The sequence below is a fragment of the Portunus trituberculatus genome, chromosome 5, assembly GCF_017591435.1.
Source record: "Portunus trituberculatus isolate SZX2019 chromosome 5, ASM1759143v1, whole genome shotgun sequence".
Taxonomy (NCBI): Eukaryota; Metazoa; Arthropoda; class Malacostraca; order Decapoda; family Portunidae; genus Portunus; species Portunus trituberculatus.
In genome coordinates, this window is record NC_059259.1 from 6,754,077 (window position 1) to 6,781,065 (window position 26,989).

At 42.8% G+C, this 26,989-nt stretch overlaps 4 protein-coding genes and 1 non-coding gene across 9 annotated transcripts in view; 3 read left to right on the top strand and 2 right to left on the bottom strand.

Annotated features, from left to right (window-relative positions):
- The window catches only part of LOC123513337 (single-strand selective monofunctional uracil DNA glycosylase-like), a 7,108-nt gene extending 906 nt beyond the window's left edge, over positions 1-6,202 (bottom strand). Inside the window, exons 1-6 of one of the 2 annotated variants that reach the window (XM_045270474.1) lie at positions 4,271-4,408; positions 3,088-3,711; positions 2,569-2,688; positions 2,224-2,367; positions 1,650-1,802; positions 1-493 (exon numbers count right to left, since the gene is read on the bottom strand). The exon at positions 1-493 is cut by the window's left edge and continues 906 nt beyond it. In XM_045270474.1, coding sequence (XP_045126409.1) covers positions 365-493; positions 1,650-1,802; positions 2,224-2,367; positions 2,569-2,688; positions 3,088-3,711; positions 4,271-4,354 — 1,254 coding nt within the window. In that variant the 5' untranslated portion in view covers positions 4,355-4,408 and the 3' untranslated portion in view covers positions 1-364. Of the gene's footprint in view, positions 494-1,649; positions 1,803-2,223; positions 2,368-2,568; positions 2,689-3,087; positions 3,712-4,270; positions 4,409-4,441 lie in introns of those variants that run through there. The other variant, XM_045270465.1, reaches the window with a different exon arrangement.
- An 862-nt stretch (positions 6,203-7,064) lies between these two features.
- LOC123513329 (dolichyl pyrophosphate Man9GlcNAc2 alpha-1,3-glucosyltransferase-like) lies at positions 7,065-9,267 on the top strand. Its single transcript, XM_045270452.1, has one exon. The coding sequence runs from the start codon at positions 7,065-7,067 to the stop codon at positions 8,580-8,582; it is 1,518 nt and encodes a 505-aa protein (XP_045126387.1). The 3' UTR covers positions 8,583-9,267.
- A 3,907-nt stretch (positions 9,268-13,174) lies between these two features.
- Positions 13,175-15,321, top strand: LOC123513348 (mevalonate kinase-like). 2 transcript variants are annotated; one of them, XM_045270492.1, is made up of 2 exons: positions 13,175-13,332; positions 13,451-15,321. In XM_045270492.1, the coding sequence occupies exon 2, from the start codon at positions 13,715-13,717 to the stop codon at positions 14,852-14,854; it is 1,140 nt and encodes a 379-aa protein (XP_045126427.1). In that variant the 5' UTR covers positions 13,175-13,332; positions 13,451-13,714; the 3' UTR covers positions 14,855-15,321. The 2 variants fall into 2 exon arrangements, with proteins under 2 accessions (XP_045126427.1, XP_045126422.1); XM_045270487.1 differs by having other exon boundaries at positions 13,198-13,342.
- Positions 13,378-26,967, top strand: LOC123513314 (glutamyl-tRNA(Gln) amidotransferase subunit A, mitochondrial-like). 3 transcript variants are annotated; one of them, XM_045270431.1, is made up of 9 exons: positions 13,378-13,392; positions 18,042-18,221; positions 19,506-19,799; positions 20,842-20,937; positions 21,486-21,687; positions 22,239-22,409; positions 23,800-24,060; positions 24,383-24,474; positions 25,889-26,967. In XM_045270431.1, exons 2-9 carry the CDS (start codon positions 18,043-18,045, stop codon positions 26,121-26,123), a joined length of 1,530 nt encoding a protein of 509 aa, XP_045126366.1. In that variant the 5' UTR covers positions 13,378-13,392; position 18,042; the 3' UTR covers positions 26,124-26,967. The 3 variants fall into 3 exon arrangements, with proteins under 3 accessions (XP_045126366.1, XP_045126357.1, XP_045126374.1); XM_045270422.1 differs by lacking the exon at positions 13,378-13,392 and adding an exon at positions 16,585-16,737; XM_045270439.1 differs by lacking the exon at positions 13,378-13,392 and adding an exon at positions 16,918-16,977.
- Positions 15,829-15,899, bottom strand: Trnag-ccc. Its single transcript has one exon. It is a non-coding gene; the product is annotated as a tRNA-Gly (tRNA).
- Positions 26,968-26,989: the final 22 nt, after the last annotated feature.

Genomic DNA, 26,989 nt, shown 5'->3' on the forward strand with positions numbered 1-26,989 from the left:
TATTTGTATGACTGTCTTCTCTCACTACTTCTGCTACTGTTTGTACGTGATAGTGGAATGTCTCAAACTATCTTTTCTCCCTCTTCTAGCTACTATTTGCATGCAGTGTTTTTCTTGAGTAGTGGAATTTCATAGACCACTCCTCTCTCACTGTCACCCTTGTATCCTTCCTGAGTTCAGACTTATTGCACTGTCTCTATACATTTCCTGATACTGTTTACTTGTAGTGGTACAGTCTATCACTATACTTTTTTGCCATCATTCTATACAATCTTCCCTGAGTTATGTCTTATTGCACTGCCTCTCTCTGCCTCTCTCAGCCCACTTGACAGGGTATCAGTGACTGGGTGCAGCGTTGAGGCCTTCAAGCAACAGTGGGATGTGGCTGGAAGTAATGAAGGAGTCTGTTTTCTGTGAGCTGCCTAATGGCGATGTCCCTCCAGCCTTTGTTAGCTGCTGGATTGACTGGGCTTGGATGCATTAAAGTGCTCACCTGCGGAAGAAAGGGACCATTAATTTATGTGTCTGTGTTGATGATGGCAACTGCATAAGGAATTGTTATGTGCTAAAAATCACCTTTAATTCATGTGTCTATAAAAGTAGATAAGGAATTTCCAAACATTATGAGAGATTCTTAATTCAGATGGCTAAATGGATGAGGAATTGTCTATCATTACAAGGCATAGAAAAATAAGGGAAGCTGTAGGAATCCATCAGGCCAACATGTGGCAGTGCCTGTACCTATAATCTGTGTTCATAAGTCTCTTTAATCTTTTGAAGTTTATATATCAAGTTGTTGCACACTGACAAAGACGAGCATGGAAGATGAAGCAATTAGGGCTGTAAGAAGAGTGACAAAAGGAAGATGGTGGGTGGAGGAGACATGAGAAAAATAAAATAAATAAATAAATGAAAAAAATATGAGGAAAATAGGAAATTGTGTGTAGAGCAGGAAAAAAAGAAGAAAAGTGTATGGAGAAAGAAAAAAGAAGGATAAATGCATGAGAAATCCTGAAGATTATGAGTGGAGAGAAAAAAAAAAAAAAAAAAAAAAAAAAACACGAGAAAACCTGGAGATTCTACATGGACGAGGAAAAAATAAATAAATATCTTAGGACTTTGAAACAGTGTGTAGAGGAAGAAATGAGAGGGAAAAACAAGAGGCAACCTGGAGATAATACGTAGAGGAGGAAAAGGGAGAATATTAGACAGATAAACACATCAGTCAACAGAAAGATAAATAATAAACTTGCTAATGGGAGAATGAGAGAAGACAAACAAAGGATAAACATGAAGATACAACCCACACACACACACACACACACACGGTAGCTCAGTGGTTAGAGCGCTGGCTTCACAAGCCAGAGGAGGGTTCGATTCCCCGGCCGGGTGGAGATATTTGGGTGTGTCTCCTTTCACGTGTAGCCCCTGTTCACCTAGCAGTGAGTAGGTACGGGATGTAAATCGAGGAGTTGTGACCTTGTTGTCCTGGTGTGTGGTGTGTGCTTGGTCTCAGGCCTATCGGAAGATCGGAAACAATGAGCTCTGAGCTCGTTCCGTAGGGTAACGTCTGGCTGTCTCGTCAGAGACTGCAGCAGATCAAACAGTGAATTACACACACACACACACACACACACACACACACACACCTGCACATCCTCAATACCAGCCTGCCGGAGAGCCACCTTAGTGCGATCTGTGGCGTACTTCCCCACTCCCACCACACACTGCACCTCCAGCAGACGCAATACCTCCACCAGGGCCCGGTCACACTCCTCCTCCAGGGCAGCGCGTTGTTTCACCTGCAGAAGGAATGGGAAGTCAGTACCTGCTGGTGTTCTTACTCCTATCATTCTTCTTTGTCAGTATTCTGGGTGCTAAAAAATGTAGACATGTTGAAGAAAGGATTAATTTGAATATTTTACAAAGATACACAAGAAAGAAGAAAAATTTGGATGGAAACACAAGAGAAATGAAAGATAATTTAAATGACACACAAAGAAAGAAATAAAGAATCTGCATACAGACAAGAAAGGATAATTTGAACGATGCACAAGAAAAAGAAAGACAATTTAAATGACACACAAGTAGGAAGGCAACTTGCATGGAATGAGAGGGACTAATTTACATGAACACGAGAAAGAAGATAAATTTGAATGTACACAGAAAAGAGACCATCAACTTTATCTTTCTAGTGTACAACTGAGTGTGGCAGCATCTCACCTTCAGTTCTGGTGGAGTGACGTTCTTTGCTGAGGCCTTGAGAAAGAAAAGAGGGCAGTAGTTGTGGATGAAGACGTGGGTGAAGAGGACGTCTGGGGTGCCACTCAGCTCCTTCAGAAGTCCCCACATGCGATCACCACTCACCTGCCACACAACACAGATGAAAGATTGATAACTTTTTTATGCAAGAGGAAAACTGCAAAAGATTAAACAAAAAGGTCCACTTAGATACCAGTCCCCAAACAGAGCAAAGAGAGTTGGCAGGGAAGAAGATACTATGCAATTACTGAACGAGAGAGAGAGACAGAGACAGAGACCTAATTGACAACTACAGCAGCCCTTCACCTCATTCCTGCCACAGTCTAAGCCCGTCACTGGCCGCTTGGGGTGCTCCTGGGCTGGCCGTGTCACCCTCCCTGTCACTCCCAGCCACTCCTTAGCATATCCCACGTGGCCGAAGGGAACCTGGTGGGGGGAGGAAGGCTTAGGGTGGTGTTGGCTGTGTGACCTGACCTAATCTAGAGGTAATATTTTAGCTGATTACTTTGATTATTTGTCACTAGATTTCTATATTCTAGGTAAAGAGATGCTAAGAAAGTAGGGTTTTTTTTGTATATATATTTTCAGGGTTTGTTTTATGATTGTTTTTTTTATGTGTATGCAAAATCTAGCTTAACCTAATCCAAACTCTCCGATGAAGAATGTTACATCAGTATCATCTAAAACCAGAATGTTATGCGACAAATGATGGAAACCTTATATATTCATGTTTCATTTGTATTTATTTATGTGTATGTGTGTGAAATGACAAAGTATAATTCCTAAACACAAATACTACTACGCTAACACACACGCAGCACTAACCCCAGTCTGCCCCATGCCCCACGGCCCCGGGTTCATTCCTAACAGCAGCACTTTCTTTCTCCCTCGACAGAATTTAACCACAAAGTCTCGGTGGATCTCCCAGGCATAGTCCACAGGGTTGTACACATACTGCACTGCCTCTCCATAAGGTAAGGACACCAGCTTCCCACACAGCCTCCTCTCTATGTCCAAATACTGAGTAGCGATAGAGGTCTGAGAGGCAGGGAAGGATGGAGGGGGCTGTTCTGTATGCTCTGCTGTGGGATGTGAGCTGTGGGTGATGGTGGAGGCTGTGGGAGGCTGTTCTCTTTGTTCTACTGTGGCTTGTGGTTCTGGGATGCGAGTAAAGGCTGCATGGGGCTGTTCTGTCTGTGCTGTGGTTTGTAGTCTCTCTCTAACACTACTGGCTGCACAAGAATGTTCCATCTGTGCAGCTGTGAGAGGTGGTGTGCTGTTCTCTAGATATTCCTTAGTGACAGAGGAGGGACTGAGGCTGGTTGGTGCAGGAGTGTGTGCTGTGTGCTGCTGTGTGCTGCTGCTGTCCTCAGGGGTGCCACACAACATCACATGGTTTTCTTTTGTGGTTTTCTGTCTTTTTGGTCCCATTGTCAATAATGCTCTTGCCTGAAAAAAAAAAAAAAAATGAGTCAAAATTTCTCCCGTTTTCAAAATATGGCATCTCATCCTTAGACTTCATAAAAAAAAAAAAAAAAGTGTGAAGTTGCCCTCATTTGACTTGACCACCCTAAGCTCTACTTCCCACCAAACACCCAAGCTTGTTGAGGATAGAGATTAAGAAAAGGAAGAAGGCAGAGTTATGTGAGAAGGAGTTATTCTAAATTTTTACCATCCCACTTACCAGTTACCTTTAAGATTGTCTTGGTAATCCCTAATTTATTACTAATTGCCATGGTTATCCTGCTATCATAGTTATCACTGTGGTTCCCCCAGCTACCCTCACGTGTGTTCCTAAATGTCATAGTTACCCTCTATTGCCTTAGTTACCCCTATGGTTCATTATCCTTGGGTAATCTTGATGGTTTCCTAGCAATATTCAATTTTTTTTTTTTTTTCAATGTAAGAGGAGTTATCTTTATAATGCGGTTATTACCACTGATACGTTATCCTTCTTTACCTAGCCCAAGAAGTCACCTTAACTACCAGAGTTAGCTCAATGGCTCACCTGGTGACTAGCGGCGTGGCGTCCCCGCACCAACATCAAGCACCACTCAGCACTCACATTCGGCTGCCTCACCACTCTCAGCATACGCCCCTCTGCTTCCTTGGACCCTCTCAGAACTTAGCTGTAAATCCTGGAAAACTTAGAAACCACACGTAGCTGCTGTTTGTTTACCTGGTGATAAGTAGCACCAGGGAGATGTCTTAAAAGAAAATAGTTTCCCCGTGAAGGCAGCCGTGTTCTGCCTGGCGCCGCGTGCTGCTGTGTGAGTGAGTGGCACTGGCAGTAAGCGACGTACACAGCGAGGCGGCCACCAACACGACACCGGTGAGTGAGTGGCTGCCAGTGTTCTAAGCCTCTCATACACGTACACAGCCGCTGTTCATCCTAGCAGTAGTGAAGGGCGTGTGTGTTCGCTGTGGTGGTGTATACTGAAGGTGTGTGAGCGGTGTGTGGTGTGTGAGGAGGGGTGCTAGGGCGGGCAGGCTGCGGGAGGGCGCCCAGCTGCCACACGTCACGTACTCTTTGAACGCCTTGCCTTTTGAATATTGAGTCTTGGAACTCTCTTGCCTTTGTACTTTAAAATTGTCAACTTGATGCAATTGAGGTGGTGTGGGAGGAATAGCGACTCCCGACCATTTGTTACTGTGGCTGTGAGCATAATGGCATAGATCTTGTAACCTCCATCTCGCACCATTACATTTATGAGAGAGAGAGAGTACTGTGTGTGTGTATTTACCTAGTTGTAGTTTTACAGAGGGTTTTACGCTCGTGTGGCCCCGTCTCCATATCTACACCTATCCAATTTTTCTTTAAAACTGCACACTCGTATCTGACACCATTTCTTCACTTAAACTGCTCCAAGTCTCAACACATTTTTGCGGGAAACTATATTTTTAAACGTGTGTGTGTGTGTGTGTGTGTGTGTGTGTGTGTGTGTGTGATGACTAATGGTTGTGTTCTTCCCCCACAGCTTTGAATTATCTGAGGGATGACGACATACACTGAGGAATACATCAAGAACAAGCTCACTGCAGACCTTGAGGCCACGCATGTGGTGAGTGTTGTGTTGTGTTGTGAATGTTGTGTGTTGTGTGCTGTGTGGTGAGTGTTGTGTCTATGGTGTGGCTGTGTGACCTCAGGGCTGGCAAGGGTATGGCTCCACTTTGACCTCAGTATCCATATTTGTAAATGTGTGTCTCATTTTGTCTGATATGAAAGAGTTGATATGTTAAGTATGTAGAATAATTAAAGTTTACAATAATTTGAAGGAGTTGAAAAGTTTGATATGTGAAATAATTAAACTTAAAAATGTGATGGAGTTAAAACAGTGAAATGTAAAAAATAACTTGTAGAATATATGAAAAATAATGTCAGAAATATGAAAAAAATAAGAGTAAAAATGTAAAGGAATGAAAAGGTGAATAAACCAGCAATTTAGGTATATTGTATTGTAGTGATTGCTTTGGTTGCTGTTTCTGGCACTCTGTCCTGCCTTGTGCAGAAGAGGAGTGAGAGGTGAAGGCAGACAGGAAGGGAATGCAGGGACAGTAGCAAAGGGATAAATAAATGAATGAATAAAAGTAGGATTAAGAGGAAAGAAATTAATGTCAGTGTATGAAAGATAAGAAAAAGACATTAAAACTTAAGAAGGATAAAAAAAATTATTCATAATTGTTAGGATTGGATCACATGCCATTTTTTTTATCTAAACATAATGAGTACTTGCCATCATAATGAGGTGTGCTGTGTGAGGCATGGGTGGCTAACTTGGAAAGGGTTAAATTACTTATAGAAATGGATTAGATGAAAAACTACATGGAAATAAACCGCTCAGTTCTGCATTTATAGTAATTGGTATATATGTCTGCTTTATAAGGCATGGGTGGGTGAGCATTAACTGTAGGTAACCAGTGTGTTTATTTCTAGGCTGAGTTGGAGCATTGAGGGGGGTGAGAGACCAGAAACAGCAGCCACAGCCATCCCAACACAGCACCATGCCCTTGTCTGCCTCCCTGGCCTGCTTGTGACTGTCCTGCCTACCCAACATGGCCCTGGCTAGCCCCAAGACTGACTAGCACTTTGTTTTGTTTGGTTTTGTTGAAGCTGTGTATGTTTGTGTGTGTGTGTAGAGTTGTCCTAGGAATGAGATGAGGATGTTGTTTCTCTTTAATTTCTATTGGATATGATTTATATAAAAGTTGTGTATTTTGTGTATGTGAAAGATGGACAATAGATATTTTTCTATAATGACTGTCTTTTGAGGAAACGATAGTATACACACATACAGTATTCTTGAGTCTTGCATGTATAGCATTGTGTGGTGAAAAGTTTCCTTATCTTAGTGTCATCTGTGAGAAAGCTTGTCTTGGGAGGAAAGTAGAGCAAGAAACAACACACTATAGCTGATAAGATAAGGGAAACACTTGAGTGGGTACAAAAAGTTTCTGAGAACTTGTGTTTGTGTTGCTAGGAAGAAGAGGATAAGAGTGAAAACTTCATGAGTCTGAGTGACACTGAAGACTGCTAACAAAACCCATGACAAGTGTGTGTCAGGAAGGAGATGGTCAATGAGAGTGACTTTAAGTGTGCTGAAACTACCGTTAACACTTCCAACTGTCCATGAAAGTCTATGCAAAGGAAACAGGACACTGAGAGACCCCACCAACACCTGAAGGTGAAGCCACTCCACCAGTGCACACTGTAGTGAGTGTGTGTGTGTGTATGTGGGAACTGTAGGTGTGTGCTGGTGAATGTTAGTAAAGCACAACAAGGACATTAGGCCAACACAGCTAACATGCTGAACAAGGTGTCCAACACTGCCATGGTGTCCCTGGCGGCCATCCTGGTGCGTTGGTGTGTGTCCCTGCACCCGTACTCTGGCCAGGGCAAGCCACCCATGTATGGCGACTACGAGGCACAGCGGCACTGGCAGGAGGTGACAGTGAACCTGCCCCTGGCGGAGTGGTATGCCAACACCACGGACAATGACCTGCAGTACTGGGGCCTGGACTATCCGCCCCTCACTGCCTACCACAGCTATCTGTGTGGTGTGGCAGCGCGCAAACTGGATCCGCGCTTTGTGGCTCTGCATGAGTCACGTGGCTACGAGAGTGACGCACACAAGCTGTTCATGCGGTACACCGTTTTGCTGGCCGACCTGCTGCTGTTCTTCCCCGCTGCTTACTGCATGATGCAGGTGCTGGGCAAGTGGCGCGCTGGCCGGCAGGAGTTTGTGTGCCTGCTGCTTTACCCCGGCCTGTACCTGGTGGACCACGGACACTTTCAGTACAACGCCGTGTCCCTCGGCCTGTTTGTCCTGGCTGTGGCAGCACTGTCTTCAAACAGGGACTGTCTGGGGACAGTGCTGTTCTGCCTGGCTCTGAACTACAAGCAGATGGAGCTGTACCATGCCCTGCCCTTCTTCTTCTACCTGCTGGGTGTGTGCTTCAGGCAAGGTGGCATCCTGGGGTTCATGTGGAAGCTGATCAAGCTCGGGTTCTGTGTGGTGACGACCTTCACGGTGGTGTGGCTGCCCTTCGCCTCCGATGCCACTGTGCTGGCCCAGGCTGTGCACCGCCTCTTCCCCTTTGAGCGTGGCCTGTTTGAGGACAAGGTGGCCAGCGTGTGGTGTAGCCTGTCCGTGGTGGTGAAGGTCAAGGCGCTGGTGGACAACAAGAACATGGCCCTCATCTGCCTGCTGTCCACCGTGGTCTGCATGCTGCCTTCCTCACTGCATCTGTTTGCCCGCCCCACACCCAGGCACTTCCGCTACGCCCTCCTCAACGCCTCCCTCGTGTTCTTCCTCCTCAGCTACCATGTTCACGAGAAAACCATCCTGCTGGCTGCCATCCCCGCCTGCATGCTGGTGTCCGAGGAGCCTTTCATGGCCGCCTGGTTCCTCACTGTCTCCACGGTCAGCCTCCTTCCTCTCATGATCAAGGATGGCCTCACGGTTCCCCTCCTGGGCCTCACTGTTGCCTTTGTGGCCCTCACTCACTACTACCTCCTGCCGGGGACACAGAAGGTGGCTAGGAAGACGTCCCTGTGGGTATGGATGAGGAGGACCTATTTTCTGTCCCTTGCTGGCCTTATGTTACTTGGAGGGGCTGCTGTACTAGTGCCACCTCCTCCCAAGCTGCCAGACCTCTTCCCTGTCCTGCTGGCTATCTACTGCTGTGGCCACTATATCTTCTTCTGCCTCTACTTCCATTACTGCCAGTTTACCATCAAGTACAACAGTGCCTCAAGCAACAACACTCACACTGCCAACGCCAGCAATAACAAGCAACAGCGCAAAGTTAAATCCAACTAAGATCAAAAGGATGAATAGTGACTCTTGTTCCTAATTTATGTGATGGGGTTGTGTTTGCAAGCATCTCAGTGTCTTTGCTGACTACTTTTAACAGGTTCTTGTGGAAGTTATGAGGGTTTTCAAGGGTATTTTCATGGATTTAGTGGTTTTAACAACTTTACTGGAAATTATTGAGGTCTGTCAAGGACGTTTTTGTGTTTCCAGTGGTAGTTTAATAGGTGCTATGGAAAATTACTGGATTTTTTAGCTGACTTTATTAGAGAATATTAGAAGTTTTCATGATTTGAGTGATAGTTTAACAAGCTCCAGTTGAAGTTGTTGGGATTTTCAAGAGTGTATGTATGAATTTAGTAATAAAAAAAAAAAAACACCATTAATAGGAAAAAACTAAAGAAAACTAAAGAAACACACTTAAAAGAAACCTTGAACCATCTGTGTAACCTTCAAAACTAGCCGTAGAGAGAGACTGAAGGCCTTGGAGGGAGCAAAGTGTCTGACGGAGGGGATCTGCACTCGAGAGATAAACACTTGGAGATAAGACACAGAGAGAAGAGGAACAAGATACTGTCAACCAACTCTCTAGTGACAGAATGCGCTGAAGATAAACTACAATCTATGCCATCAATTCTGGTCTATTTTTTCATGTTCTTTTGTGTGTTTTTGGTGAATAAAAGAAATAAGTGTTTTTTGTATTGTTTTTGAAGAGAGGATTGATTTTTTTAAGGGTTTGTGGATTGCTATGTTAGGTTATTAAGTCTCTCTCTCTCTCTCTCTCTCTCTCTCTCTCTCTCTCTCTCTCTCTCTCTCTCTCTCTCTCTCTCTCTCTCTCTCTCTCTCTCTCTCTCTCTCTCTCTCTCTCTCTCTCTCTCTCTCTCTCTCTCTCTCCTTCCTTCCTTCCTTCCTTTCCTTTCATCTACCTTTTCCTTTCTTTTCTTTTTCTTTTATCTTTCCTTCCTTCCTTCCTTCTATCTTCCTTTTCTATTACCTATCCTTTTCCTTTCTTTCTTTTTTTTTCATCTTTCCTTCCTTCCATCTTCCATTCCTCTCCCCTACCATCTTTCTCTCTTCCTTCCCTCTCCCTCTTTCCCTCCTTCATTTTAGTGTGCTGGTCAGGACAAGAGTTTTGGTTCATGAGGAGAATAATTTGGAAGACTGCAAGTGATGGTATAAATTAAGCATTTATAAGGAATACAAGTTAAGTTTTAGTACATTTTTTGCTCATTCCAATTGTATTTTTTTATTTATTTACTTTTTTGACAGATACAGGTGACTTAAGGGTAGTTTGTAATGTTATAGCTGTGAATCTTTGACTTTTGTGTGTGTTAAGATGAATTAAGTTTGGTTTGGATATTTAGAGCTGTGACTTATTGTTTTCTACTAATATTACAGCTCCAAATGGGATCTTGAACCTTGTATTAAGATTATTTTGCTGTTTAAGAATTTTTAGGTTCATGCATCGCATTTATGCATAAAAACTTAACTTTGTATGAATATTATTTAGTTGAGTATTATTTTTCTACTGATTTTTACAGCTGAGTGGAATCGTGACTTGTGTTATTCAGCTGAGGACATTTGTGGTTCTTACTTTGAGTGTTATTTACTTTTCTGGTTCATAGTTTTGGTGTTAGTGAAGTGGGTTTGGTGTTAATGGCTCTGGTGTTATGATTGGTGAAATGGTTTGGTTCGTATCTTTTGGTGTTATTTGCTTTTCTGGTTCTTAATTTTGGTGTTAGTGAAGTGGATGTTAATTGTTTGGTTCTTATCTCTGGTGTTATAATTGGCAAAATGTTTTGGTTCTGATCTTTGGTGATGTTTAAGTTAATGGTACTTGGTGTAGCTTTATTAATGCCACTCTAAGTCCATCACTATTACCATGTGTTATTTTTCATGTTAATTTCCACTGTAGAGAAATGTGTGTGTTGGTGCAAGCATGAAAAAATGTAAAGATTTCTTGGATTTGAGATTATCTAAGATTGTTAAGCCATTTCATTTATTATTTTTTTTATTTTATTTTTTATTTCAGGTTTACTTAAATGTGTGTTATTGCAAGTCTGAGAACATCCTTTTGTATTGTTAACTTTTGCTATACTAAGTGGGGTTTTTTTAATGTAAGAGAGGGAAGGTGACCAAGGAGAACATAAAATGGAAAAAAAAAAAAGGACCTACTTTGTTGCCAGTTTCCTTGCAAGTCTGAGAGAGTTAGCCAAGGAAAAAAAAGGGATACATGTCTTGAAACCTCCCTTTGAAATTAAGTCAAGTCATAGGAAGTTGGAAATACAGCAACAAAATTTATGCAACATTAAATATACGTACTGTAATTTTAAGTTCTACCCAAGATAAAGTTTTCATTTCTACTTTAGCACGATTTGTATTGCTGTTATGAAATTGAAGACATTCCTTTGACTTATTCATTTGATTCAAGATTGCTCCCACAGTCTTGATTCACTTGTGCTTTAGTTAGACTTGTGTTTGTGGTGCCAATAGGATTAAACTTGAAACATTCCTCTTTGTATGTTTAGTTTATTCAAGCTGGTTAATTAGTGAAGTGTAAGGGAAGAATTTACTGTTAATTTTGTGTTGTTTATGATGCACAGTTGAATTGAAGTAGATAGTGATGTAGATGACTCTCTCTCTCTCTCTCTCTCTCTCTCTCTCTCTCTCTCTCTCTCTCTCTCTCTCTCTCTCTCTCTCTCTCTCTCTCTCTCTCTCTCATACAAACATTCCATGACACTTAGATGATAATAGTAGTTGTATTTTGTACTTTAAACAATGAAATTATGTTAAAACTTAAGTGTAATTAAATTTCACTTTGTTTGGAAGTAAGATATTATTATTATTATTTTTTACTACTACTACTACTACTACTACTACTACTACTACTACTACTACTACTACTACTACTACTACTACAACTACGAAGACAATATTGTGACACCCAAACAGTTCAAATGAATAAAGAAAGGACCAACAAACTGTTTTATTTTAATTATCACGTCTATGAGAGAGAGAGAGAGAGAGAGAGAGAGATTAACTTATCAACTAAAACAATAAAGGAAAGCTGAAATAAATTAATGAAGAAAAATATGAAGCAAATAGAAACATAAATCGGAGAGAGAGAGAGAGCTAACCCTGCCCTGTATCTTGTCAACAGAGTGTGGAGGATCTGAGTGATGGATGTGGCGCCAAGTTTAGTGTGGTGGTGGTGTCCCCGAAATTCTGCAGCAAACCTCTGTTACAACGGCACAGGTACTACAACAACAACAACAACTACTACTACTACTACTACTACTACTACTACTACTACTATACTAGCTGTTCTCCACACTTTAATTTCTTCTTTCAACAAGCTATCAGTCTTTATCGTCATTGTTTGTTTTTTTTTTTTTCATCATCTTGTTTTTCTTGTTGTTCTTGTTCTTATTGTTTTTTTTTTCTTGTTCTTGTTCCTCCTCTTCCTCCTCCTCCTCCTTTTTCTTCTTCTTCTTCTTCTTCTTATTATTATTATTATTATTATTATTATTATTATTATTATTATTATTATTATTATTCCTTTCCTCTTCATTATCATCATCATCATCATCTTCTTCTTCTTCTTCTTCTTCTTCTTATTATTATTATTATTATTATTATTATTATTATTATTATTATTATTATTATTCCTTTCCTCTTCATTATCATCATCATCATCACCCTCTTCTTCTTCTTCTTCTTCTTCTTCTTCTTCTTCTTCTTCTTCTTCTTCTTCTTCTTCTTCTTCTTCTTCTTCTTCTTCTTCTTCTTCTTCTTCTTCTACTACTACTACTACTACTACTACTACTACTACTACTACTACTTTCATCATCTGTCTTCCCCGTCTCTATTTCTGCATCCTTATCTGTCTGTCTGCCTGTCTGTCTTATCAGTGGAGGGGGGTGGAAATACTGAAATAGACAGTGATGGGTGGGTCTCCTATCTCTGTTATCATGTCCTGCAGGAGTCAGTTGTTAATCTTGTTATGTTCAGAGGGCGCTATTGTAATGGGTGATGCCTGGGAGACGCCCTTGCCACACCCCTTATTGAGAGAGAGAGAGAGAGAGAGAGAGAGAGAGAGAGAGAGTGTGTGTTTTTGCATCTATATTTTCACCTTTTCTTTTTTTTTTTTTTTTTTTTTCTTTTTAACCGTTTTGTCTTCCTTCTTTTGTATGTGTCGTTTATTATTGTCATTACTACTACTACTACTACTACTACTACTTCTATCACTTTCATCATCATATTTTCTTCATCCTCTTCTTCTCCTAGCTGCGGAAGTGGTTTTAGGAATTGTATACCGCTATAAGATGGTCATTCCTCTCATTCTTTCATTAATATTCGCTCAGGAACCGTTCTCCAGCTGTCCTCCTCCTCCTCCTCCTCCTCCTCCTCCTCCTCCTCCTCCTCCTCCTTCTCTTCCTCTTCTTCCTCCTCCTCCTCCTCCTCCTCCTCCTCCTCCTCCTCCTCCTCCTCCTCCTCCTCCTCCTCCTCCTCCTCCTCCTCCTCCTCCTCCTCCTCCTTTTCCTTATCTTCGTCTCGACCCCATCTCCTCTTCTTTCGTCAACAAGTTAATACCAATCCCTTTCGTTCACTTAAGACGATGTAATATGAAAACCACGTGGATTAGGGAAATAAAAGGCAACTCTCCCTTCTCTCCCGTGCATTTCCTGGCTTTCCTCTCACTCTCAGTAACCAACAGGTGTGCAGGACTGGTGGGCGTGAGGGAGGCGCAGGGACACAGGTATAGAAGGGTGCGTGTGTTTTTTGCGTACAATATTGTGTGCCAGGGACAACAGGACAGGTGTGTAGGTGTGTAGGGTGTATGGTAAGATGTACGTGACCGTGTTGTTTTGTGGCAGGCTGGTGAACGCGGCGCTGCAAGAGGAGCTGAAGCAGATCCACGCCTTCTCCATGAAAACACTCACTCCTGAGCAGTGGGAGCAGCAGCAGCAGCAACAACAGTAACGGTGCAACAGCGGGAGGGACACTAGGCAGCGGCAGAGTAACACCTGTAACAATTAACTCAGCATCACCACTAACACGTACCAGTAACAATCACAGCATCACCCAGTAGCAGCAGCAACAGCAGCAGCAGGTGCAGCAGGTGCGGGCAGCAGGCGGCAATGGAGGCGGTGAGTGTGAGCGCCCCGGGCAAGGTGATCCTGCACGGTGAGCACTCCGTGGTGTACGGGCGGCGCGCCGTGGCCCTCAGCCTGGACCTGCGTACCACGCTCACCCTCACGCCGGGTGGTGCGCGCCTCGAGCTGGACCTGCCTGAGGTGGAGATTCAGCAGGCGTGGCCACTGCAGGATGTGGAGGCGCTGTGGGAGAGGCTGGGACGACCCGGCGAGAAGTGCGCTGCGCCCCTCACTGAGGCACAGGTAGCACAGGTGCGGGACTTTCTAGGGCTGCCTGAGGACCCCCCAGGGGGGCCCCGTGGTTTGGCTCTGCTGTCCTTCTTCCAGCTGTATCTGGCCATCCTACCTCGCCCTGTGCCCGCCACCCTCAGGGTTACCAGCCAGCTGCCCACCGGGGCTGGCCTCGGCAGCTCCGCCGCCTACGCCGTGTGTCTCTCCGCCGCCCTGCTGCGTTTGGCCGAGAGGGGCTCCGCCCCAGACTCGGTCCCCAGCGCGGAGGTGAGCGGCGGCCTTAGCCTGAAGGAGGTGAGCGGTTGGGCCTTCAGGAGCGAGCAGATTGTGCACGGCACGCCCTCGGGCATCGACAATTCCATCTGCACTTATGGCGGCGCGGTGAGCTTCAAGGCAGGCTGCTGCTCGCCGCTGGGGGCGCCGCCACTTCGGGTGTTGCTGGTCAACACCAGGGTACCGCGCAGCACCAAAGCGCTGGTGGCAGCCGTGGGAGCGCGGCGCAGCAGGCTGCCTGAGGTGGTGGAGCCCGTGCTGGACGCCATGGACGCTCTGGCGGAGCGGGCGCTGCAGACCCTGTCAGAGCTGTCCAGCGCCGCCAGCCCCCAGCAGCAGGACGAGGCCTACGCAGCCCTGCACGAGCTGGTGGACATCAACCAGGCCCTCCTTGCCTCCCTAGGCGTCTCCCACGCCAGCCTGGAGCGCCTGGTAGGCGTGGCCGCCGCTCACGGCCTGCACGCCAAGCTGACCGGGGCGGGAGGCGGCGGCCTGGGCATGGTGGTGCTGGGGCGCGACACTGCCCCCGAGGCTGTGGACAAGTGCCGGGGCGAACTGGAGGCCCAGGGGTACCAGGTGTGGCAGACCACCCTGGGGGCGCCGGGCCTCACCTTCCACTAGTCGCCTCGACACTTGAACCATCTCACTGCCCCACACACGTCACCTTGCCACCCCGCCACCCTCTGCCATCTGCTGCGTCTCTCTGATCAATCACAAGAATGGTGTTTGCCTCTACTGGATTCAGTGACTGTAATTAAGCTTAGCTGCAACCCGTGTTTTGACACACACACACACACACACACACACACACACACACACACACACACACACACACACACACTTCACTGTTGTTTATCATCCTTCAACACATCCTTAAAGTCAAACAAACAAACGCGGCGGTCAGCATCGCCATTCCATTTGTCTGTGTGATAGTTTTCCTTTCATTTCATCTTCCGTCAGTTCACGCCGTGCAGTAGTGAAATATTAAATGCGATGGATAATTCTGAGCGTGTGTCACCTGTGTGTTGCCTTAATTACTTTGCTGCCCTTAACTTATGTCAACTTGATAATAAAGCACTAAACCATAAGCTGTTTGTTACTTTTATTGTATATGTAATGCTGATAAGGCTGACCATACGGGAAAAATATGCCTGGGCCAGCTGTTAATAGCGCTGCCCCACGGGAGGGCGGAGGGAGGGGAAGCCCGGGCCTGGTCAGCAGATTACCCCTCGGGATGGGGGGGAGAGCGGTAAAGTTAGGCGAGGCCCGGTCCCGGCAAGGAGTCTGCCATCAGCAGGATTTCATAACATCAGAATTTTTTTTTTTTCTACATATTTCTCTCGTCTTGATTACTTCACATTTTATTGTCTATATTTGAGCTGCTACTATCTATCAATTAATTTATCATTATTTTATATTATCCACATACTATAGTGTAGGTGCCACCAGACCGAAGCTGGCTTGGCAAGTTTAGCTGAAAGGCATTTTCCTGGCGACATTGAACTTGAATCACACCTGAGAGGTGCTGGAATGAGGTTTGGAGACTACCGTAACGCACTGGATGCTGGTAAAAATCAGTAAACCACATAAAGACGTGCGCCGCCCGGGAATCGAACCCGGGTCGCAAGAATGGGAATCTTGCATGATACCACTACACCAGCGGCGCTTGCTGGAGTTAATAGACATTAAGAATTTCTATTTCAAATATGTTAGTTTGTAAGTGTTTGGAGTTTATATTGACTTAGATAAGGTACTAAGATAACCGTAAACAAAATATCAGCTGTGTCTTAGGTATAGTGTCACTGTGAGGAAAAAGAACATGGTAGAGGCTGTCTGCCTGTGTGTAGCAATGAGATATTTTTATAGTAAACGCATACTATACTGGTCTATATTTCAGGTCAATAACCCTAAAACAATAAAAATTTTCATGATTTTATGAAAAAAAAATTGTTACTTCACGTTGTCTTTCATGTAAATATTGTGTTCTGGAGAACAATTGACTTAAACTTAACACTCTGCCAAAATATTTCATTTTTATAATCACCTGAAACCACTTCTATCAATACAGGATAAGACATTCCATATACATGTATAAGAGTACAAGGAAAGCTGCAGTAAGCCATTAAATCTAAACTTACCAACCCATTTACAATACAACTATAGGCTGTACACCGATCAATCCTGTGTATATACCTATCTGATGTCCCCTTAAAGCTCCCCATTAACTGTACAAATAACTCATAACTGAATATAAGCCGGGTCAACTAACTATTAAAATGACAAGTGAATTCTTCCGTTCCTCTAAAACATGACTTTATTGACCATGTACGTGTTGATTTTTGTTCATTGCAGCTAAATAACCCTAAAAAAAAAAAAAAAACTTGCCTACCTCTCTTATAACACCCTTGAATAGACATACGAAAAAAAAAAAATTTACGAGAGTGAAGCTGAAGTCACAACCACAGCCGAACACATCAACCCGGCGAAGGGAGGCCCAATCAAAGGTGTGTGGCTTCATTTCATCTCATTTTCTGCTTATTACAGTTCATTATGGCTTGTACTTCAACACCACTGGTTCCTTGTTACCCCGTACGCGTTTTGGGTGGGTAATTAGGGGGTGTTGTGTTAGTTAATGGGCGAAAAGTGATGACATAAGTGTGTGTGTGTGTGTGTGTGTGTGTGTGTGTTATTGACCAGTGTGTGTTGCAGTGAGTCAGTGACGGCAGCTGACGGAGGCACTGAAGGTGGTGGTGGTTGAGTGTTATAGTTTTCTTTTATTTTTATTGTCTACTTGTTTATTTGTTTATAGGTGTGTATTTGCATGTTTGCTGGTGTGATGTTGGTTCTTCCGTAGATTTAGTCTTTCATCATGCTCTCGCTTCAGGATGAAACTTTTTTTTTTTTCTGGTAGTTTTGAACCTGTTGTGAATGAATCAGCACTTCGTGTCCGTCGCAAATCAGTATTTTTTTTTCCCTTTCCCTTTCCCCCTGAAACACGGTCTGTCCCGTCAAAAAGTACTTCACTGCCATGAAAACGAAAAAAAAAAAAAAGATTAATGCAAAATAAAGTGAAATGTGCCAGAAGACAATAATTTTTTATCACAAAGTACAACAAAGTAACTCTCCAAAAGTTTGGCTTACAGCTTTGGAGAATATTCCCTGCCATCGCTGCTCACTGCTGCCCAAGCCAACCTGTTCAAACTTATCCATTTCACAGAAATAACCTAACCTAACCTAGTTTAGTCAACACGCACTGCTGATATGTCTTTCTCAGAACAAATTTATTTTATCCAACTCAATTAAACTGATCTAACCAAAGCAAACCAGCCTAACCTGACTAGCAACGCTAAGAAACCTTATGAAGCTCCCCAAAAATTACACTGCTGAACTTGAAAAATCTTGAATTTCTGCCACACTCCTGAGTGTCTCCATTACCAGGACCATGTAGAGGTGGGGCGGAGGGGGCTTGAGCCCCTGCCCCTTTGAACTTTGATGCCCGAAGTGCCCTTTTGCAGCATTTAAGGGGCGCCAAATTGAAGCTGAAAGTCATGATATAACTAACCCGGAACTTCAAATCCCTTCAAATGCCCCTTTTAAACTTTTGAGCCCCTGCCCCTCTAATGGTCTCTGCACAGCCCTGTCCATTACAAACATACTACACACTTGCCACACAATTTCTCTCTGTGTATAGCAAGGCCACTGACATTTCAGCTCTGTGCCTGTATCTGATGTGGCTGCATTATAAAGATTTACCATTTTCTGAACACTTCTGCTGACCTAACCTCACATTCTTCCCTGCGTCTCTCAGCATGAACCTCCTTGGGGCCGGCGTGGGTGAGGTGAGGGCCGGCCTGGTGCAGAAGGTGGTGTCGGCGGTGGAGGTGTGTGAGGCGGCAATTAAGCGACAGGCGGTGGTGTCATCACTGCGGCCCTTCATCACCCCCACACAGGACACCGCTAGGGAGGCTGCCCAGCGTGCACACCGCAGGTAATGGTGGTGGTGGTGGTGACGGCTTGTGTGGGTCATTATTTCTAGTGTTATTTTAGAGCAGTGTTGTCTTGTAACTGATGTCTTAGAAAGGAACAGAATGAAATAATGTAAGAGAAGGTATGAAGGCTTGCTTGTGTCGGTTATTATTGGTTTCTAGTCTAATTTTAAAGCAATGTTGCCTCGTAACTGATAATCTAAAAAGGAAAAGGAATATCTCAAAATGGTCTTTGTTCTTTACTTTGTTTACTTTTTACATAATTCTGTAACTTAACCTGTTCTGAAATATAACTTGCCTACTCTTACATTATATACCACACTTCCTCTCATAGCCACCATAATTTAATCTTCCCTAACCTAACATATACTTCTACCCATGCCTATAGACCGTCTACTCTAAAGTGGCTCTTGGTCTGGGTCTGAGTGGTGCCCTGGAGGAATGTGTGGTTATTAGAATTTGAGGAAAACCATAAGCTACCCTTGTGATAATTGTGTAGATCAACATAAAACAAGTATTAGTCACATCAAGTTAATTATATCAACAGTAAGATACAGTGTGTGTTGAACCCAGCAACCAATTTAGAGTAGACAGACTATAATGTACCACACATCACACAACCACCACAACTTAACCTTCTCTAACCTGGCACTACAACATCTTAGCTACCCTTTGTTTTCCACACCTCTCAAAACCTGCTTGACATAATCTTCCTTAATTTAACCACCCCAGTCTACCACCTCAACCCAAGACCAATATAACTTAACCTTCCCTTACCTAACACATCATCTTAACCACTTGTACTCTACCTCCTCTCACAAGCTGCATAGCTTCACCTTCTCAAACTTAACATATCCTCTTAACCACTCTAGTCTACCACCTCAACTCAAGACAAATATAGCTTAACCTTCCCTAACCTAACCTAACCACACTTAGTCTACCACCTCTAATAACCTGTATAGCTTCACCTTCTCAACTTAACATATATTTAACCTCTCTAGCCTACCACCTCAACTCAAGACCTTCCCTTCCCTAACCTAACACTACATCATCTTAACCACTCTTAGCCTACCTCCTCTCACAACCTGCTTAGCTTCACCTTCTCTAACTTAACGTATCTCTTAACCACTCTAGTCTACCACTTCAAGACCAGTATAACTTAACCTTCCCTTACCTAACATCTTACTCACCCTAGTTTTCCACACCACACAACCTGCATAACATAACCTTCCTTAACCTAACATCTAGTCCACCACCTTGACTCAAGACCTCCATCCCTCCCACAGATATGAAGAAGGCAAGCCGATGGGGCCACTGGACGGCATACCAGTGGCTATTAAGGACAATTTCTGCACCAAAGGCATCACCACCACCTGCGGGTCAAACATGCTGCGTCACTACATCCCGCCATACTCCGCCACAGTGGTAGAGCGTCTGCTGAGTGCCGGGGCCGTGCTGGTGGGCAAGACGAACCTGGATGAGTTTGGCATGGGGTCTGGCACTATAGACTCCTCCTTCGGGGGCTCTAGAAATGTTTATCGGTCTGGCATTCAATACGAGCTGACTGGAACGGAGGAGAAGTGAGTGTTGTGTTGATGTGTTTGGTTGTGTTTGCTTGTGTTTGGTTGTTTGTTGTAAATTGGTGTGTCGGATATTTTTTCTGCTCCTGTTCTTATCTTTATCAATCTAGTCTCTATCCTTGCTTTTTATCACTCCCCGTATCCCTGTCTTTGCTTTTGTCACTTCCCTTATTCCTATCTTTGCTTTTGTCATTCTTCCTACCATTCCCCTTGCTTCTATCATTCCTCTTCTCTCTGTCTTTTATCATTCTAGTCCTTGCTTCTATCACTGTCACTCTTGTTTTTCTCATACCACTATCTCTGCCTCTATTTCTCTTATCACTCTTCCTACCCTTTGCCTTGCTTCTATCATTCCTCTTCTCTCTGTCTTTATCTTTCTATTCCCTGCCTCTATCACTCTTGTTTTTCTCCTTATCTTTATCACTTCCCATATCCCTATCTTTACGTCTTTCACTTTAATCACTCTTCCTACCTCTGCCCTTGCTTCTGTTATTCCTCTTGTTCCTTCCTGCCTCTATCACTCTTATCACTCTTGTTTTTCTCCTTCTCTCTTTCTCTCCTGTCTCTGTCCCTGCCTCTTTCCTTCCTGTCCTGGTGAATAGACATCTTCATTTCACCCTCCCTCAATTCACTCTCCTCTGAGACTAAGAATGTTGAAAAGACGTACCCAATTCTTGCTCTCCATAGATCTTTAATACTTTACTGCATTTTATATTAATTTTCACTCATGTTCTTGTTGGTATTTAACCCCTTCAGTACTGGTACACATTTTTAACTTTGAGATTTGTGTACGATTAGATAATTTTATTGACATATGGAAGGGTCTTTGGAGGTCAGAAGATTAATGATTAGTCTTCACTGTTTTAAATCCTCCCCACAAAAGTTTCTGAAGCTGTATAAAATCATCAAATAGTAAGCAGAATGAATATGGAAACATGTCATGCTACTCAAAGGGTTAATGTTATTTATTATGGTGTCAATGGATTTTTTTTACTCATACAGCATGTGGTACAGTATCTTCTCACCTTCTCTCTTCCTTCAGGTACCCGACATCAGGCCTGGAGCATGATGACTGGGTGGTGACAGGTGGTTCCTCAGGTGGCAGTGCCTTGTCTGTGGCCACAGGGACAGCCTTTGTGTGAGTGCCACCTATCTTTGTACGAAGAACATATTATTTTATGTTTTTTTTTTATATTACTTTCTTGCACACATTTCTAAAGACTTTCTATGGTAAACTCTGGAACTGTCCCTGTCTGCTTCTGTGCTTCTACCTACCTATGCCCTGGATTAATTCAAGGTTTCAAGACATCCCATTCTTTAGCCTAAGTATTTTGATCCTGTTGAGGGCACCTCAGTGAGCCTTTTATTTGAAAAAGTTTTTATTGTCCTTGGCCTGTTTTCCACTCTTACATTGATAAAAAGGCTTCTGCTGCTGCTAATTGTTTCCTGTCTTAGCAAAATACTAAAATTATTGTCTAGAAAGTTATAGAAGTTATAGACATTTAAGGAAAAAATGTGTTATAGTATCAAAAGTTATAAACATTAAGTTATAGGTATTAAAGGAAAATATGTGTAATAGTATCAAGTAAAAGTTATAGACATAAAAAAAAAATGTAATAGTATCAAAAGAATACAAACATTACTACACCCACACTCACCACCACACACCCTAACACCACTTCTCAGGGCGCTGGGGTCTGACACGGGGGGCTCCGTTCGTAACCCCTCCTCCTACTGTGGGGTGGTGGGGTTCAAGCCTTCGTACGGCCTGGTGCCTCGCTGGGGTCTGGTCAGCCTGGTGAACTCCATGGATGTGCCGGGATTGTTTGGCCGCCACGTGGATGATGTGGCAACGCTCCTCTCTGTTGTGGCCGGCCAGGATCCCATGGTGTGTTTTTTGTGGCGTTTGTGATTATGTGTTTGTTTGTCTTTCTTTGTCTGTTTGTCTATTCTCTTTCTTTTTTTTTTTTTAATTTTAATTTTTTTTTTTTTTTTTGTGGTGTTTGGGTTTGTTATGTGTTTGTGTCTTTTTTTTTGTCTTTTTTGCCTTTTAGTTTTATATTCTTTAGTGTTTATTTTGTGGTGTTTGGTTTGTTATTTGTTTGTGTTTGTCTTTCTTTGTCTTTGCTTTTCTTTTTCTTTCTTTCTTTCTTTCTTTATTTATTTTTTGGTGTTTGTGATTATGTGTTTGTGTTTGTCTTTCTTTGTTTTTGCTTTTCATTTTATTTGTTTTTTCTCATTCTTCATATATTTTCACCTCTCTCTCTCTCTCTCTCTCTCTCTCTCTCTCTCTCTCTCTCTCTCTCTCTCTCTCTCTCTCTCTCTCTCTCTCTCTCTCTCTCTCTCTCTCTCTCTCTCTCTCTCTCTCTCTCTCTCCTCTCTCTCTCTCTCTCTCTCTCTCTCTCTCTCCCTCTCACCTAACATTAACTCACCCACCAGGACTCGACCAGTGTTTGGAGTGACTTCAAAACTCTGCAGCTCCCACCTGTGCCAAGCCTGGAGGGTGTGGTGGTGGGGCTGCCCAAGGAATACCACCAGCCAGGGACCAGTGGGGAGGTAGTGAAGGCGTGGACAAAGGTGGCAGACTTGATGGAGGATGCCGGGGCTAAGGTATGTGGTAGTGGAGGGTGCTGGTGTTGCCATAGGGTTGCCATATGTCCTAATTTTCCCTTACATGTCCAGAATTCATATGTTAAAATCTAGGCACTGTCCTAATATACACATCCCTCCAGTTCTTGTTTCCCAGCTCCCCCTTTGTAGCTCTTTCATACAGCTAATTTGACGTCATGTATGAAGCCATACTATTGGTCAACAACTCACATACACATACATTAGGACATTGCCAAAATCTGCGTCCGAGAGGTTTGAAAATTCCTCAAATGTCCGGAATTTCAGCTTCCACCAATAAGTGTGTAAAAAAATGTCATACTTCTGTAGGATTTTAAATAGTGAGAGAGAGGAAGGGGGAAGGGTTTACCAGGTGGCAGCTTGTTTGGTCTGGTTTCACTCTTGACTAGACTTTAGTTGACAAAAAATTAAACAATAGGAATGATGGAGGAGGTGGTGAAAGAAGAGGAGGAGGAGGAGGAGGGGGAATGCTAACATAAACACATCATAACATTTATTTATTCTTTTTTTGCATTGATGTGGTGGTGAAGTTATAACACACACACACACACACACACACAACAACAACAGTAACACCAACACATCCCTGACGCCTCGCCCCGACCCGTCCCACTTACCCCCGCCAGCCCCGGCCAGCCCCTCCCGTTCCACCTTCCTAATTGCATTAGGAAGGTGGACAGAGTAGATGTGAATGATTGAGAGTACTGGTTAAATCTTGCATTAGGGAGGTGGACACAGAAAGGATAAATGACTGAGAGTACTGGTTAACACTTGCATTAGAGAGATGGACAGAGTAGTGGTGAATGACTGAGAGTACTGGTTAACTATTGCATTAGAGAGGTGGACAGAATAGGGATGAATGACTGAGAATACTGGTTGACCCTTGCATTAGGGAGGTGGACAGAACAGGGATGAGAGAAAGAAGAAAGTGTTGTAGGGAAAATCATCAAACCTACACAGTGTCTAATTCCACTAGTCCTAATGTCTAACTTTAATAAAATAAATGAAAAATAAATAAATAAAAAAAAAAATCAAGAGCTGGAAAGTAGTACTCAGTCATTCATCACTACTCTGTCCACCTCTCTAATGCAAGAGTTAACCAGTACTCTCAGTCATTCATCCCTGGTACACTCTGGAACTCTCTGCCTGCTTCTGTATTTCCATTTTCCTATGACCTGAACTATTAAAGGTGGGAGAAGATTTCAAGACATCCCATTCCTTGTGGCTAACTCTTGAACCTGCTCGGGGGACTGGCATCTATGTGAGGCGTTTTGGTTTATCACTTTTGTTACCCTATGCCAGATTTCCTTTCTTACATTAACAAAAGAAAAAAAAAGAAAAGAAGAACTGAAGCCTTTACATATATTTACAGGTCCGTGAGGTATCCATGCCACACACAGAGCTGTCCATCATCTGCTACAGCATTTTGAACACTTGTGAGGTGGCTTCCAACTTCACACGATATACCGGTGTTGGGTACGGGCACCGGGAGACAGTGGGGCAGTCCATGGAGGCTCTGTATGCCCTGACACGCCGCGCAGGATTCAATGAGGTGGTGAGGGGACGTGTGCTTGCTGGGAACTATTTTTTGCTGAAGGAGAACCGGAAGAAGTATTTTGAACAGGCGCTGAAGGTGAGGTGCTTCTGTGGTGCTTGTCTGGTGCTAGGGATTCTGTTTTTTGTTTGTATTATTCCTTTTACTTGTTCTACTGTCCTTGCTTCTTTCCTTCCTCCTGTGTGTTTTATTTTGTAGTTGTTTGTAGTTTACGTCCTTTCTCTCTCTCTCTCTCTCTCTCTCTCTCTCTCTCTCTCTCTCTCTCTCTCTCTCTCTCTCTCTCTCTCTCTCTCTCTCTCTCTCTCTCTCTCTCTCTCTCTCTCTCTCTCTCTCTTCTTTAATTTTCACTCATCCAGTTAGTGTTCCCATCATTTTAATCACTCATTCCTCTCTTCCACAGGTGCGACGTCTCATCTGGCAAGACTTCCAGGAGGTGTGGCGTAGTGGTGTGTCGCTGCTTCTCACCCCCACCACCCTCACCCCAGCACACAGGTATGGTAACCCCTCAGGTCTATTTTCATGTGTGTGTCTGTAACTCTTAATATTATTCATTTTGTTGATGTAGTGTTTCATTTTGCTTTTCTTTTCTCTTGATTCTCTTTTTTTTTTCTTCACTGCAAGGTATGTATGGTCATTTTCTCATGAGTGAGTTCCTTCATGTCTGTGTGTGTCTATGTAACTCTTAATGTTATTCGTTTTGTATGTGTAGTGTTTAATTTTACTTTTTTTCTCTCTTTATTCTATTTTCTTCGTCACTGCAAGGTACGTAAGATTAATTTCCCAGTGTGAGTCCCGTCATGTGTGTTTCTTTATGTAAATCTTGATATTATTTGTTTTGTCTGTGTAGCGTTTAATTTTGCTTTTCTTTTCTCTTTATTCAATTTTTTCTTTGTCACTGCAAGGTATGTAAGGTTATTTCCCCTCAGTGAGTCCCTTCATGTCTGTGTCTTTATGTAACTCTTAATGTTATTCGTTTAATCTGTAGTATTTCATTTTGCTTTTTCTCTCTTTATTCTATTTTTCTCTTCATCACTGCAAGGTATGTAAGGTTAATTTCCCTGTGTGAGTCCCTTCATGTCTGTGTGTCTTTATGTAACTCTTAATGTTATTAATTTAATCTGTAGTATTTAGTTTTTCTTTTCTTTATTCTCTCTTCATCTCTGCAAGGTATGTAAGGTTATTTCCCCTGAGTGAGTCCTTTCCTTGTCTCTTATGGGGTGATGGGGAAGGGATGGCATTAATGGTTTGATTGTTATGCCTTCCTTCACACACAACTACACTTTACTCTTTCATGTTTTGTCTTTGTTGTTAAGGAGTGATATTTTTGTTTTTTACTTCCTTCATCTCTACTTGTTACTCTTTCAATGTCACTTTTGTTGTTTTCTTTCTGTTACTCTTTCATCATTCATTGTCATTTTCTTTTCTTTCTCTCTACTTATTACTTTTACATAATTTAATTAGTGCCGTTTTTCTTCATTTCTTTACTAATTACTCTCTCCCTTCTTTCCCTCTTGATACCCTTTCATTCTTTACCAGACACTGCCATCTCTATTTCCACCCAAACACACTTATAAAAATACTAACACCATTTTCATTCCCCCACAGATTCACCAACCCTATGCCTTCCTATGTCATCCTTCAACAGGCACTATCACTTCTTCCCTCACAAAATACCTTTAACTCCTTCAGTACCATGACATGTTTTAATATTTATTCAGCTTACTATTTGGTGATTCTTTACAGCTTCAGAAACTTATGTGGGGATTAAAATAGTGAAAACTAGCCATTAATCTTTCTCCATAGACCTATTCATATGTAAGTAAAATTGTTTAATCATACCCAAAACTCATGGTAATAATGTATCCCAGTACTAAAGGAGTTAAACAGCTTCTTATTCTTTCCACAGACACTCCACCTTCCGATTGCTAGACAACCGCACTCAGACAGCCAAGCAGGACGTATGCACACAGTCGGCAAACATGGCGGGAGTGGGGGCTGTCAGTGTGCCTGTAGGAATGAATGACGATGGCCTGCCTCTCGCCCTTCAACTCATGGCTCCCTGGGGTCAAGACGCTGCCCTCCTTGCTGCCGCCAAGTGGATAGAACAGCGCGTCACTTTCCCTAGGCTGCGGATTCTATAGTGCTTGTTGTTTGTGTAAAGTGCGAGAGTTTTTTTTTTTATTAGTATGGTTTGTTTGTGTTGTGTGTGTTGTTTTCACAGGATTAGTATTTGTATTTGTTGTATGAATGCTTTTGTTTGTGTGTGTTCATGTTGGTTGCTTAGTTTAGTTATGTTTGTGGGTGTGTTTCTGTGTGGTGTGCTTGTGTTTTGTAAGTATTGTATATAATTGTATTTTTTTGTATATATTTATTTATTTTTTTCATAATGATAGGCTGTAATTCTGTTTATCCATCCTGTTGGTGGTCTGTTAATTTATTTATTGTATTTGATAGCATTCTTTACTCAAATGATGCAGTTTTTGTATATATTTTCATTGTTGCAACTTTTTTATAATGTACTTTTTGTCGTCATTTTTTTATTGTTATTGTTGTTATTGTTAGGCAGTGTTTTGTATATTTGTCTATTTTTGTCAGTCTTGGATAGGTTTACTTCCTTTGTTTGGATTGGATGACATTTTCTGGTATAGTTTTTATTGGTTTCAGTTTTTCCTTTTGGTTAGAATAGTGTTGAATTAACCTTTAGTCCATTCTCAAGCTTTTGTTCTTGGTTTCTTCTTTGTTATTGTTGTTTTGTTTGCTTAGTTCTCGGATGTTTTTTTTAGTCTTTTTGGTTTAATTTTTCAGTTTTTGGCTTAATTTTTCCTTCACTTTGGTTTGTTTCGTCTTTCCATCAATTCTGGAGCATCTGTATTATCGCTTCGCTTGACACGTCCATTGAGTGCCTCTGGGGTTGTCCTCATCAGCCGTGCCTCTGCTGTTGTATGTTACTCTTCAGCCAGGAATATCTATCACTACTGCACCAGATCATGTTTATTACTGTGCCTTA

Excerpts from the sequence above, each read along its gene's own strand:
- LOC123513314 (XM_045270431.1), top strand. The coding sequence starts at position 18,043 with ATGAACCTCCTTGGGGCCGGCGTGGGTGAGGTGAGGGCCGGCCTGGTG. Across the intron at positions 20,938-21,485 it reads GCCACAGGGACAGCCTTTGT|GGCGCTGGGGTCTGACACGG; the intron begins GTGAGTGCCACC and ends ACCACTTCTCAG. Across the intron at positions 22,410-23,799 it reads TGGAGGATGCCGGGGCTAAG|GTCCGTGAGGTATCCATGCC; the intron begins GTATGTGGTAGT and ends ATATATTTACAG.
- LOC123513348 (XM_045270492.1), top strand. The coding sequence starts at position 13,715 with ATGGAGGCGGTGAGTGTGAGCGCCCCGGGCAAGGTGATCCTGCACGGT.
- LOC123513329 (XM_045270452.1), top strand. The coding sequence starts at position 7,065 with ATGCTGAACAAGGTGTCCAACACTGCCATGGTGTCCCTGGCGGCCATC.